This window comes from Sporothrix brasiliensis (assembly GCF_000820605.1).
Source record: "Sporothrix brasiliensis 5110 chromosome Unknown Cont20, whole genome shotgun sequence".
Classification (NCBI taxonomy): domain Eukaryota; kingdom Fungi; phylum Ascomycota; class Sordariomycetes; order Ophiostomatales; family Ophiostomataceae; genus Sporothrix; species Sporothrix brasiliensis.
In genome coordinates this window covers 6,417,623-6,431,240 of record NW_024467139.1, presented here as the reverse complement: position 1 = coordinate 6,431,240, position 13,618 = coordinate 6,417,623, and the positions used below count along the sequence as shown (strand labels likewise).

At 52.4% G+C, this 13,618-nt stretch overlaps 1 protein-coding gene across 1 annotated transcript; it reads left to right on the top strand.

Moving 5' to 3' along the window:
• Window positions 1–11,085: 11,085 nt before the first annotated feature.
• Window positions 11,086–13,230, top strand: SPBR_06799 (uncharacterized protein; the record flags this gene model as incomplete). The annotated part of the gene is made up of 2 exons (XM_040765055.1): window positions 11,086–11,999; window positions 12,096–13,230. The coding sequence occupies 2 exons, from the start codon at window positions 11,086–11,088 to the stop codon at window positions 13,228–13,230; spliced, it is 2,049 nt and encodes a 682-aa protein (XP_040617690.1).
• Between the last annotated feature and the right edge of the window lie 388 nt (window positions 13,231–13,618).

The following is a 13,618-nucleotide window of genomic DNA, read 5'->3' as shown; positions in this document are numbered from 1 at the left end:
GAGATGGGGGAGGAGACAAAACGACGACGGGAGGTCAGGTTCACGAGTCGATATCTCATACGAGTGGTGAGGAGGCAATAACACAGTATCCGCAGTGTCCCGTATTCCATAGATCATTTAACAGCATGCAGCGAGCAATACCAGGCGTTTTGTTTTTGGTCATATTTGACGTTTCTCTTCTTGTTCGTGTTATCTTGAGATACTACCCTGCTTTTTCAAATCCTCGTACCTGGCTCGATTTCGTCTATTCGTCGTTCATTCTCGTTTACGTCCCCATCCTCCTTTGTGTCCTCGCTGTATTGTTCGTGATTTTGTCATTGCCTTGTTTCCCTTCTTCTCCTCTTCTTTTTTCTTCTCCCCCTCTCCCCGGGGCTACCACCCCTTTGATCAATCTATCTGAGGGGAAACCAACATGGTCCTGTCGTGCAACCAGCCTTCTTGTCCGACAATGTGGGAGGGCAGAGATTCATATAAGACATACTACGACCGGAGACGTCCACAAAGACATAACGCAGACGCCGCCACATGCACAACCTTCAGACACCGGCGGATGGACTGATTCAGGGTATCCGAGACGTGCAGGCTGCTACGAGAAGCCTCCGGGCTTGCTGTCCCTAGCCCTTCCGGACGAGGGACAGCATAGAAATGCATGGAATCGCTGCGAGACACCATTTCCTCCTGTTGGAGATTCCAAGGCGGGGATGTGCCTGTCAAAAGCATGACGGCACAGCATGGGCGTGTAACGAGGCGGCCGCATTGCAGAGGCCGTGGAATTGCGGGAAGACGACGAGGAGATGTTGCTATCGGCCTACTCGTTTTCTGCTTCACTGAACTAGAGTAGGTCATCTGTAGACGACCATCACTGCACCACGAAAGGGGCGGACGTTATTTGACCATCGCCGTGTCCCCTCGCTTCGATTCCACAATGTCCCTGCGATCACAGCCAGGAATCTAATTGCCTTCACGATGTTGTATTTTGTCCCTTAGGGAACATCCAGTCTGATAAACGGGTGCAATATACCGACGCCGCGACAACTACGAAAAACAGAGCTCGCCTTACGTCTGCCACAGAAACTCAATCATCGCCGGCTGCGTACATGATATCATCAGTTTCACGGCCGGCTGCAGAGGCCTATTGTGAGCCTAGAACGTGGGACGCAGATCGTACATCGTATGGTGCCTGCTATTCTCGCAGAAAGAGTGCCCAACAGACGCAAGAGACAAGGCGAGAGAGTCTATGCGGCCCGCCTGGATGTGGTGATACGGCCTGTCTTGCCTTCTCTCTGACTGTGTACGAGCGTACGAGCGTACGAGCGTGTGCAATGATTGTCATCTCGCCCTGCTTTTTCGTTCGGGCCCAACACCCGTCGATGTTCCAACCAGGCAGCAGATTGGCATAGACCTTTGTAATTGTGTTCCAATAACTCTGTATCCTTGTGGCAACATCTAGGCAGACTCCAAAAGACAAAAGAACAAACAAGAGTATGCCGAACCAAAGACGGATAGACCAACCCACGTCGTGCCCAACTATGGAGAAAGGTAGTTTCCATCGTGACCTGTTGAGTCATACTACGAGCTTCCTTGAGAGCAAAGTAAGGCGGTCTGATGAATGTTTTTTTTTTTGAGTGGGTTTAATTCAGTTTTTATTTTTATTTTATTTTTATTACATTCGGGTTTCGATTGAATTTTCTTTTCCACTTACGTATGTTTCGTCTGCAAAATGGTATCGATATGCGTTGGTCGCAACCGATATGTATAGAATCTAAAACAGAAAATACGGGAAACAGCCAGCAAGAGTCACTTGCTTCTACCGTCTTCTTTTCTTCCTTCTCAGCATGTTTGGTACACGTCGATGCAGGCACCGCATGCAGCGCAGGCACAAGCGCCGGGCAGATGCTGGTGCAGAGGCAAGTTACCTTGCAGCAAAACCGTATGCCACAAAAGCCCACAAAACCACGACGTATTGTTACTCCCTACACCGCAAAGACATCGCCTGGCTTGCAGCTGGGTTGGGATAAAATGGCTCGTCTTTGGCTTGCCCCTGTCTAAAATGCGATGCACGACGACCCCCAAAATACCAGAGAACCAAATAAAAATGAAACATGCTGGCATGAGTTGGAAGGGCGAGAACGGCATCGCAACTAGCGAGAACACCGTCTATGACCGGGGGGCTTGCGTTGGTCGTTTTCAGTCGTATTACTTCTGCTTGTCGATCTGTCATTGTCGTAGCCTTTAAGGAACAAGGGTGTGCATACGCGCCTCCCTGGTCCATCTGCATTCTAGGTGAGCCTGCACGGGTTCGAACAGGAAATAGAAACGTCGTGATCTCCCGTAATCGTTCCATTGCTCGTCCGGGATGACGTTGTACTTTGCCAAACGGTGGTATCGTGATATTCGACCAGGAACAGGCAACAAGAACGTCGAGTGAGCCTCTTTTTCTTACGGTGTGAGCTTTTCGATTGCATTTTAATTTCTGTTCTTCTCGAAATGGCAGGTTTAAAAGACAAAACTAATATTTCCTCTTTTTTACTTCTTATTTCTTTTTCTTGTCTTTTCTTGTCTTTTCTTTTTCTTTTCTTTTTTTTTGCATGGAGTATTACGCGGTATTTGTATTTCTGTATTCCTACCTTCACCGCATGTTTCGCTGCGCCCGTTGTCCGCGGAAGCGTACGCAAGCTGCGCCGGACCAATGAAACGAGAGAGATAGTAAGATAGTACAGCGAGAGAGACAGAATGGAAAAGACAAAAGGCAACGCTGTATGAACGAACTATGAACGCCTTATGTGAACATGTATGGATATGGGAATGTGGAGCTTTATTCATTTTTGTCTTGTATTTCCCCAAATCGCATTTCTGTCACATTTACTCCGTCATGTCCATCTGCCATCCGATGGGGGCAGCGGGGTGAAAATGACGAAACTCTATGACTTGCAAAGAGGATGGTTGACCGTGAAAAAAAGGAAAGAAAAGAAAAGGCAGGAAGAGGGATGTCAGACAAAAGTGCGAAATATTGGACAAAGTAGCGGTGTCAAAGTCCACTCAGCCCACAGCCACATTACACCTGAATAGAGAAAGATCCAACGGACTAAAAGGCAATATCAGAGTCCTCATATAGCTGTCCGTCGTTTTTAGAAACAGGCCATTATCACACTACGATTGCCATTTTTTTTTTTCAGCTGGTCATCATGCCACATCGGCCTTCTTATCAAGAGGAGCAGTGGCTGGCCATGTTGCACCCCGGATCCAAGTAGATTTCGTTGCTCTCTGTTTCAAACTTTTCGGCCGTTCTCTGCTTCCGTGACTTCGGAGATGCATATTTTGTACCCTTAACGAGTCGATGTAGGTTGGTCGGAAAGAAGGGTCGGGAAAAGACTGGGAAGAGCCTGCCACGTTTGGTAAATCCAAGAAACGAGCAATTCAATTCAAAAACGAAAGAAAATGTTCCGATCCTCCGATCTTCGCTCTTCACGGCTTACGATGCTACTCCTTCGCCATGATAGACACCAGATACACCCTCCTCTTGACTATTAATAGGTCACGTTTGGCTGCGGATGCTACTGCTCGATGCAGCATGATCCCGCGCTGCTTCTTGGGGGTTGCTTGGTTGCTTGGTTGCTTGAGACAGAGACACGGCAAGGCACACTCTGCAGAAAGTCTGCGGCCACCTTGCAGAATGTCCAGTGTTTCAGTATTTGATATTGTCGATTTACCGGGAAGACGACAGAACGAGAGAAACAGATCGACGGTGAAGGATGGCACAGACCCACAGACTTGGACAAGCATGGAGTTGTCGACAAAAAGATATTGAAATGCTGAGTCTCTAGACGACCGACGTCTTTTGATGCAAGTTAATTGTTCTCTTACGATTGGTGTCGGGTAAAGACCTGCATTATTGATTAACAAGAAACGGCGGAAATGTGCTTTGTACCAGATGGCTTTCACCTTGGTTTTGTTTTCTGCGTGCTATTTTGTCGTTGTATTGCTGTGAGGTTCACTGTTTCCGAACGCTGGGTATGCGGAGTGAGACCTTTCGATCATAAATAACATTCATCATGTTATTTCCACCGCAGTTGAAGTTGAAAAGGGGGACAATGAAAAGGCGCATAAGCTCATTTACCGTTGTCAACTTGTCGAACAAGACGCTAGGATGCAAACACGCCACTCTCCTGTATGTGGCTCATACCATTCGGTATTTTACTTTCTGATGGCAGCCTCGGGGGGGAAAAAGAACGAGCTTTTTTACAGTGAAGGTCTGCTCCGCCGAGGTGAGCAGCAGACCGACAGGACATGGACTATCGACACGAAGTTTGGCTTCATCAATCAACTGTAGTCTTTCTTGTCTGCTTCGCCAAGTAGTATGAGACCCAGGACTCCTTCGTTGCAATGTTCATCTTTGACGGCTGGATAATGAAAACATCGACAAACGCGGTGGACGCGCATCAAGTTACCACGACGAAGCAAGAAACCGAGGACCCGAAACACGGTCAAAGAACGGTGTGCCCCCGTATCAAGATAGCTGACAAGTAGTGCGTCTCTTTCTCTAGTGTGTGTCTCGTAAGGCGTCAGGCCAGGGACGGCGTAAGAGGGCGGGAGTGGTCAGCACGAGAAAGGTGTGGCATGGAAGACACAGAGGGTGCGTTGCGAGACTGCTGTTGAACGTGCCCGCATCTCGATGCGCGGTACATACTTTGTGCATATTGTGACATTGTGCATTCGTGCCTGACGGGCCACGGCCATCTCTTCCTCCAACGTCGCTCTCACATCACATATCCATTTTGGGCAGTTCTGTTTCCGGTCAGTGGTTCGCCCCGTTTCGTTGAAGTCGACGGTACTGGCTGGTCACATTGACGAGCCGATGCAGCACGCTGGTAGGCTGAGGTTGCCTTTCTGTTCATCTGGTCATCTTTGTTAGGTAGCTTTCGTCAAGATCCCTTGCAGCGTCGTTTGTTTCGTAGTGGTCGCCTGGTTTGGCCAGCACGGACAGGTTGCCGAAAGGGGCATGTTTACTTCCTCTTTTGGGTGGGAGGGAAGGAAGACGCGGTCGTAGAGGGGCCAAGATGACAAGCGGGCATGTCAGTTATCACAGTGCAGCAGAGGGCAGAACAGGGGCAGCATGGGGGCAGCTTGTCGAACCAGACCAAATGGGAGGAAGAGAATGATGGACAGAGAGAAGGAGGGTGGGATAGGCTGCCCAGGTACGAACATAAAACGCGCAGGGTGTCGTTCGAAGGCCACGGTCGTCACCCGTGAGCCACCGCCCAGGAGGCACAAGCCACGGGCCACAAGCCACGGGCCCTCGGGATCAAGAACTGAGGCGAGGCAGGCTGCAAAGGATCCAAGACACGGATAACGGGGGAGTCAGCTCGGTTTGGGAAGGACCACTAAACGTCGAGAAGCGACACAAATGGCTGCACACCGCACTTTGGGGAGGGCGTCGTCACCATGTCCGATCCCCCGCCATAACGCTATTGCGGCCTAAGGGGTAATTCGCAGGAGTGTCAGGAGAGACAGAGAGCAAGGAGCGCCCCTCTCGCTCGCATCGGGTTGGGTTTGTTCGGATTGGTGGGCATGAGCAGACCATTGCTAGCGGGTCGCCGAATATGCGGCCACCTGCAACCCAGGCCACAGCCTGGACCACTCACGATGCAGTAACTGGAAAACGCTTTTCTTGAACCGGGCGGACCGTCGCTGGCGGTGCAAGGAGAGGTAAGAGGGAGGGGGAGGCATAGAAGGAAACCAGCCGCCTCGTTTGTTTTTGTCCTGTCATTTTTGGGCAAAATTTTTGCAGCACTTTCTTGCTTTCGGTTGTCGTCTCTCATTGCCGATATCGACGGCTTTCACTTCGGACTAGCGCATCTTCCCTGTTTGGGCGAAAGTCAACAAATCTGGGCCAGCTCGCGGTTGGGGCTTTCTTGGGCCAACGATCACATCTGCGGTAAGGCCGTGATTGAAAAGAGCAAGCACCCGTCCGACAAGCAAGCTGATTCGGTGGGCGGAAAGCATATCCATGTCGCTTTCGGTCTGCTAGGAACTGTTGAGGTTCGGCCACATCTCGCTTTGGCAGTTGTTCGTGACGAATCGGGACGGCAGGAATCGAAGCCGAGAGACGGACTGGCCAGGGCGGGATGAGGAATAAAGGGACAGTTGAAAAAAAGGGGGCAATGTGACGACGATGCTGCCTTGACCTCGACACAAGAGCGGAAAGAACAGTAGGGCAATCAAGTGGCCGTGACAGGAAAGAGCGAACTACGACGGCCAGCAGTTGTAAGGTACGTGCCTGCTGTATCTGATTATTTGGTCGATGTCCGCATCACGCTTGGCGACTCACTAACAGAAGGAACGACCAAACCAGTCCACTTTGGACTGTTCCTTCCATTTTCGCTATCATCAAACTCGCTCCCTCTGTAGCCAGGCGTTGCTCTTTCTTTGTTCGGCTTTTTAGTCGGCCGCGGCAGTTCCCTTTGTCGAAATTCTTTAGCGTCGATGTTTCTGGCCGAGCTTACGCTTTATCACGAAGAAATGACTGGAACAGTGCACGGTTGCACTCAAATCAAAGCCTCCAAACAGCACTAAACCGGACTGGCGGCCGCTCAGTTCGGGCGGGACGCGGAGCGGGCAGTGGCGGCGGGAAGAGCGGAGCTGTTCGCATTGAGTACGAATGTACAACTGTATTTTGGCTGTTTTGGGCAGTGAAGAGAAACTCAAATCCACATGGGGAGATCAACCCAAAGTGACGGTTTGGTGCGCTACGACTGGCTGGCTGTCACTTCTAGGGGCTGACAGGGGCCTGGGCGAGGCCTCTCTCGGACCAACTACTTGACAATCGGGGCCAAGCTCCATGGAAGCAACACTCTTGGGAAAACTACGACGTACTGATGATCATTGTTCACGGGACATGATGCTCGTAAAGGTCGAGGCAGTCCTTCCCCAGAGGCGTCTTTCTCGAAATAGGGAGTAGGGGTAGGGGGATGGCCGCTGACCACCTCGGTCGGGTACCAACAACCCAAAAATAGAGAACGTTTTGAATACTGCAGAGGCGCTGCAGGCCGTAGTCAATTTTTACGTTTAGAAGCAACCACTCACATCGCGGAGGGGAGCCCCCCAAGAACATAGACAAACGGACTGCAGAATATTATGTATTCCGAATAAAAATGGTAAAACGCCCCCATTTCTGCCCAACGTCCCCCCCTCCATGTGTGCCCCCCGTCTCGTTCGAACGGCCGTCCGTCGTCCGCTATCCAGTCGTTTGCACCGCCTTAAAATGACGACAGCCATACGGAGCAGAGAGAAAAGGGTACGCGAAATGCCAGTAGCGGCCCCTTGTCGACGTTGGGCATCGTTTTGGGGGTCTTGTCTTTCCCTCGTTCTCTCTTGCTCAAGTTCTTATGTTCATTCACTCACTGCCCACTCACTTTGTCGTTGTGCCTCCCTCACGTCTGTCTTAGTTGCGACCTCTGACCTCTGTTGCTATTCTGACTGGCCAAAAAGTGAGATGCGTTCTTGGCCTGGGTTAGTGCTTTCCTCCTACTGAGTAATACGACGTACATGATCACCCAAGGACCTCAGACACCATCAGCAGACGTAAGTCTGTATCCGATGAGAGCGAAGAGACAGGCAATCCAGCCACTGGCAGACTCGTCTGCGACTCCCGTAATGGTCTGTATGACCCCAAGGGTTTTATTTTTTATTTATTTTATATTTTTTTGGCGAGTGCAAAAGCCTCCTGGCACGGGCAGAACATCACGCGTACGACGTGCTGGCCACTCTCCTTGACGCATCGCCTATTCAACTCGCAGAGTCCACATAACTGTGTCAGTCTGGTGATCTGCTGACTGGCACACCCTTTGGCAGTCGGCTGCTCTGGCTGTTTGCTGATACGCCGAGATAACATGGCAGCCTTCACTCCTTCTCCTCCCTTGCCGTCTCTGGCGCGCAGAGAGACAAAATACTGCAATTCCAGGACTGGCGTCGTCGGCTGATTGCCGTATGGGCCTGGGGCGGCAGTGGCCATGCGATCGTTGGACTTGCGTCGCACCTTCTGATGTTCTCGTTTTCTCATTTCCTCCCCATTTTGACCTCTGGCCTCTGGCCTCTGGCCGCTGGCCACCCTCGCCGTCGTACCTTGCTGCCCTGCGTTTTAACCATCGGCCCGCCCTGGGAATTGATTTGTGCTGCTCGCTCGCGCCTCTGCCTTTGTCCGTCGGGGCCTCATTTGCAACGGCCTTCTCATCTTCGCATGCCCTTGCCAAACGTGCCAAACGGGCCGCCCAGAACGAGACCACCGTTGCCCAAGCTAAGGTGCAAATCCCAACGAATAAGGCTCGCTCGCTACGGCGCAGTTCATGCCCAGGGTCGCGGCCAGGAGAAGGGTGTAGATATCAAAGTTAAAAGTGCACTTCACAGGCGGTGAAGTCTGGCGAGTCCAAAAAAAACAAAGGCTGTTGCTGATATGCCTATCCCCGTTTAGCCCCTGTAACGACTGTCGTTCCACTGTAAACAATACGAAGTGGCCTGGCCTGGCCGTTCCTTTCGCGTCCGCCAGGCGCTGCTTGTTTGGAGTGTGTTATTGGCTGTTAAAGGCTGAGAATGGAACGGCATGTACTGCAACGGGAAAGAGGGGCTGTACCGACTTCGTATGTTGACAGACTCTGTACTCTTCCACACTGTGGACTGCGTTCTCGGCAATTAGACAGTGACTCTCTCGTGACCTCTGTCTTGCCGCCGTCTTGCCGTCGGTTGCAAGTACACCGCCTGGTGGCCACTAACAAACGGGAGGTGGTCCAAAAAGAGAGGAAAGTCTAGGAAACCTGCCCAGTGTGTGGCGCTCTGGACCTGGCCAGCTCGCGCGGGTTGTTCCTTCCCTTTTCAAAGGCCCGCAACCGCCGCAAAGATGACCGTGGGTTGCTCGTACGGCAAGTGCGCTGCTGAAAGTGGGAAGGTAGCAAACAATAGTGTCCCAGGTAGGCAAGTCGGACTGGATCGCTGCACTGGATGTTTCTGGCGTCCAGTCCATCGTGCCTGCCCTGTATCATTTTGCTCGTGATCTGCTCCTTCCTTTGCCCTCTTGCCCTCGTTGCCCTTCCCAGTTATCCTTTCCCGTTCTGCCCTTGACTCACATTTCCACTCTGTTCCCACTCATCTCTCCTGACATCTCGAAACTGCTTTTCTCGAGGCCCAAGGCCGAAACAGACGACGCAAAGTAAACGCGACAACAGATCTGCCCAGCGCCCATCACCGGTGCCCATCACCCGGCTCCCCAGACTCGCCATCACAGGCTCGCAGCCGCGCCTCGACCGGCTCTACCAGCCCCCCCTGTCAGCCCTCTGTTATTGGCGAACCCCTGCCTGTGGCTCTCTTCCCAGCTATTTTCCTCTTCTGTTCGTCTTCCTCGTCTTCCTCGTCCACACCACCGCACCCCATACGCCTCTTGCGCCCGCGCACTTGTGGCTCGTCCAGTGTGCATCGTCGACAACAGATTAAAAGGCAGCGCGGCCGCCCTCTCCCCTTTCAGTCCCACAAGACTATACAGCAACCCTCGGCTTTCATCTTGTTCTTATTCTCATTCTCAGTCTCATTCTCAGTCTCATTTTGTGTCTTTTATCTCGTCAGTTTCTCCCGTGCTTGATCGTTGCTTGCTTCCACTCGGTCCTACGACTTCGGCCTCACACCTGCCCTCTGTACAAGTATACATGTACATCGGCCCCAGCAAACGCACTATCCTCGATCTCCTCCACTCTATCGAGAAACACAAACACGGCAGAAACACTCACGCACACGCCATTCCACCATTGTAAGTCGCCTCCTCGGAGCCCTCATCTGAGTGCCCTCCATTTACCAGACTTTCCTTGCTCCCGGCGCATCTTCGATTTGCATTTTCCTGTTTTGTTGCCTCTCTGTGGCCTGCCTCCCCCAAGTCGACGACGCTCTCTCTTCTCACCCCAATATGTGCAGTCCTTTAGCTCGCTCAGCTGAATGCCCCCAAGTTCACTCCCTCACAGAACTTCCCCTCAACTGACAAGATTCCCTACTTCCTGTGCCACACCACCTCCCACCAACGACACAACTTACAGCTCCTGCTCGTGCTCCTCCTCTCCCACCCCCCCCCCCCCCCCACAACCCTGCTCCTCCGCGTGCGTTCTGCTCCACCGTTCTGTGCCCTTGTCGAACTCTTGAACTCTTGAACTCTTGAACTCTTGAACTCTTGAACTCTTGAACTCTTGGTCTTAAAAGGGCTCTGCCGCCCTCTCTCCCGTTTTCCCCACCATTCTTGTCCCTCTTATCGAATTCCCTTTCGTTTACAACTAAGATCCAAACCCTATTTTGCATGGGCATACGTCGTATATACTTTCAGTCTTGTTACTTCTTCTTTTCTGTATGTTTCTGTCCCTCTCACGCTCCCCCGTTGCCTTTGCCGTTCATCGCCACCTCGACTTACTCTTTCATCATTCCTCCCCATCCATCCCACGTCCCTTCGCTCCGCCATCTCTTCAACTCGCCTCATCCTCCCCTCCTCACCCACTATTTCTTCTGCTCCACCACTCACAGCCAAAGCTTGCCCCTACCAACTGCACGCTGCCGTCTTCCCCCCCTGCTCGTTCTTTTATTTTTGGTAAAGAGACAAGCGACAAAGGAGGAAAAAACGCACACAAAATACTCAAATACACATCCAACACTGCAGACATCGACAGGCCAGACAGCGCCGCACCTTTCCGGCCCGTTCAGCCCTCGACGGGTCAGCCATCCCATCCCCCCAAGCCCACAGTTACGCTAACCCCCCATTTTTTTCTCAATAGAACCTCTTTAAAACCACAATAGATTTCTGCCCGACACACACTTAGACTCATCTTTCTTTCCCCTGCAACTTGCTGCTCCAGGAAAGCCTTTGTTGATTCCCCTATTTCTTTTTCTCATCATACCCATTTTATTTTCATATTTTTGGCATTCTGTTTTTGGTGTTCTCCCACCGCTTCTTCCCACCGCCTCAGCCCACGCGTGCCTGGACTTCTGCAGTCTCAACAGACCAGCGCATACATTATCCCGCCTCCTGCCCTTCTCATCCCGCACCTTCAACACCAGAAACAGACAATGGTCTTGACATATCCCATGAATTCCTCTTACAGGCCAGGCCAACTGTCAGTCGACACCTCTGCTGGCCACCTCACGCAAAAATATTTTGACGAGGACGACAGTATACTTGACGACGCCGTCCTGGACCACAACGCCATCGACTCTGGCCTTGAGATGTCCCCGCCCATGGTCGACAGCCGGAGAGACTCGTTTGTTCTTGGTTCCACATTCTTCTCGCCCAAGCAGGAGGATTGGCAGCCCGTCGAGATGCAATCGATGCCATCCGTCAACCCATTTGAAGCCAGCACCAATCCATTTCTGCGGATGGATCACCAGCAGCATCAGCAGCAGCATCAGCAGCAGGCTCAACAGCAGGCTCAACAGCAGGCTCAGCAGCATCAGCAGCAACAGCAACAGCAACAACACGCCATGGGCCTTGGTTCTTGGCCCATGACGGCCAGCACGAGCGCTGCTTCGGGTGTTGCTACTCCTGTTGCCCACTTTGACGGGCTGCCCGCCGAGATGGACAACAGCGCCTCGGTTTTCCAGCGCGGCTCGCTTCAGACGCCTTTCCCGACCATGGGTGGCAGTCTCTTCCAGACCATGCCCGGCATGTCTGGTATGCCCACGGCGGCAAACATGGTGCCGACCACAACCTCCGCTGGTTCGGTTCCCATGCAGGCCAGCTCCAGCAACGACAGTGTCGATACACAGTCTGCCACGCTCCTGAGAATCCCGCCGCAGAGCCCGATGATGCGCTCGCACAACGACATGCGCCGTGGCGATGGTGTCCGCAAGAAGAATTCTCGCTTCGACATCCCGTCGGACCGTAACCTGAACAACATCGACTATCTCATCTCGAAGTCGAAGGACGAGCAGGAGATCAAGGAGCTGAAGCAGCAGAAGCGTCTTCTCCGCAACAGACAAGCTGCGTACGTATTTTTTTTTCTCCTTCCAGTTAACCACTTTCTTTTTTTTTTTTTTTTTTTTTTTTTTTTTTAAGCTGCACTCTACTAACACCATAACAGCCTTGATTCTAGACAACGCAAAAAGATGCACACGGAGCGGCTTGAGGACGAAAAGAAGCAGTACACCAACCACATCAACAATTTGGAGCATGAAATTGAGACTCTCCGCTTGCAGGTGTCGGAGCTGCAGATGGAGAAGCAGAGCGTCAACCAGTACATCGAGAACATGAACATGGACAAGGAGGAGATGATTCGCCAGCACACCATCGAGACGGCCGATCTGCGCAAGAAGATTAGCGTCCTCTCCAACCACGTCCAGGTTCTCGAGGGCTCGGCCACTCAGGTGTCGGGCTACACCAACGCTGGCGTTGGTGCCTCGACCATGGGCCACTTTGGTGGCATGGACAGCCTCACCATGGATGATGCTACGGACTCGTGGGAGCAGTTGTTCCCGGGCATGTCAAGTGTTGGGCAGCCGCAGCAGCCTGAGCACCAGCAGCACCAGCACGTTGTCGAGGTCAAGGCCGACCCCGAGCCGACCAAGACCAACAACGCTGAGGCTGTTGGCTCCGTCTTGGCCTCGACCGAAAAGTCGGGCTCCCAGGGTGGTCTCCTCTTCATGCTCTTCCTTGTCGGCGCCTTTGTCATGTCGAGCCGCCAGATGCCCAGCATACCGCAAGTGTCGGACGAGATGCGCGTCGCCTCGGCTGAGCTCCTGGAGAACGTCCTCAAGGATGCCAGCGAGAATGCGGCCAGCGTCAGCGCCCCAGCCACTGCCGCCATCCCTTCGTCTTCGGTCAACGCCAATGTCGCTGCGCCCTCTGCTTCGTCGTGGGCCCAGCCGGCAACGGTCGAGCCGTCCATGCTCGGTCAACTCTCCGACCAGCTCATGCAGCCGACCGAAGACCAGGCCAACGAGCAGCTGTTCTCACTGAATGCCGCACAGTACAGCGGCGTTGTGAGCTACCAGCATCCTCCCACGGCCGAGAGCGCTGCGGTCCCCTCGTCTGCCCCCACCAACCAAGGCCGCCGCAACCTTGCTGACGCCCTTGCCGCTGTGCGCAGCAACAGCAAGGCCGAGGTCTACACCCGGTCGCTCCTGTGGGACCAGATCCCAAGCGACGTGGTGCGGTCTTTTGTCAAGATGGTCTCCGAGGTGAACACGGCGTCCCCCGGTGCTGATGGCGAGCAGTAAATTTGCTGCCTCTGCGTCTTCATTCTCGTCGTCTTCTTCTGCTTCTTCTTCTTTTCGATTTTCGTCTCTTTGTCAAGGGACTGTTTCGCAAACAATTTTGCATTTCTTTTGACGACTTTTACTTTTCTTCATGATCATGATTGATTTCTTCAACGGCGACACAAACAGCTCAGAGAAGGCCGGTGCTCTTCTACTTTTTATGAATTGCTTTCTAGCGTTCTTTTTTTTATTCTTTACCCTCACATACCTATGCCTCCCTACATTCGGATTATGACAGTCAACGGCATCGAACAGCTACACGATCTTCGCATACCAAGTGCGACAGTTTTTGTTTTTCCAACTCTGCGTTTATTCATTGTCGGAATTTTGCTTTCAACGACTCTATTTG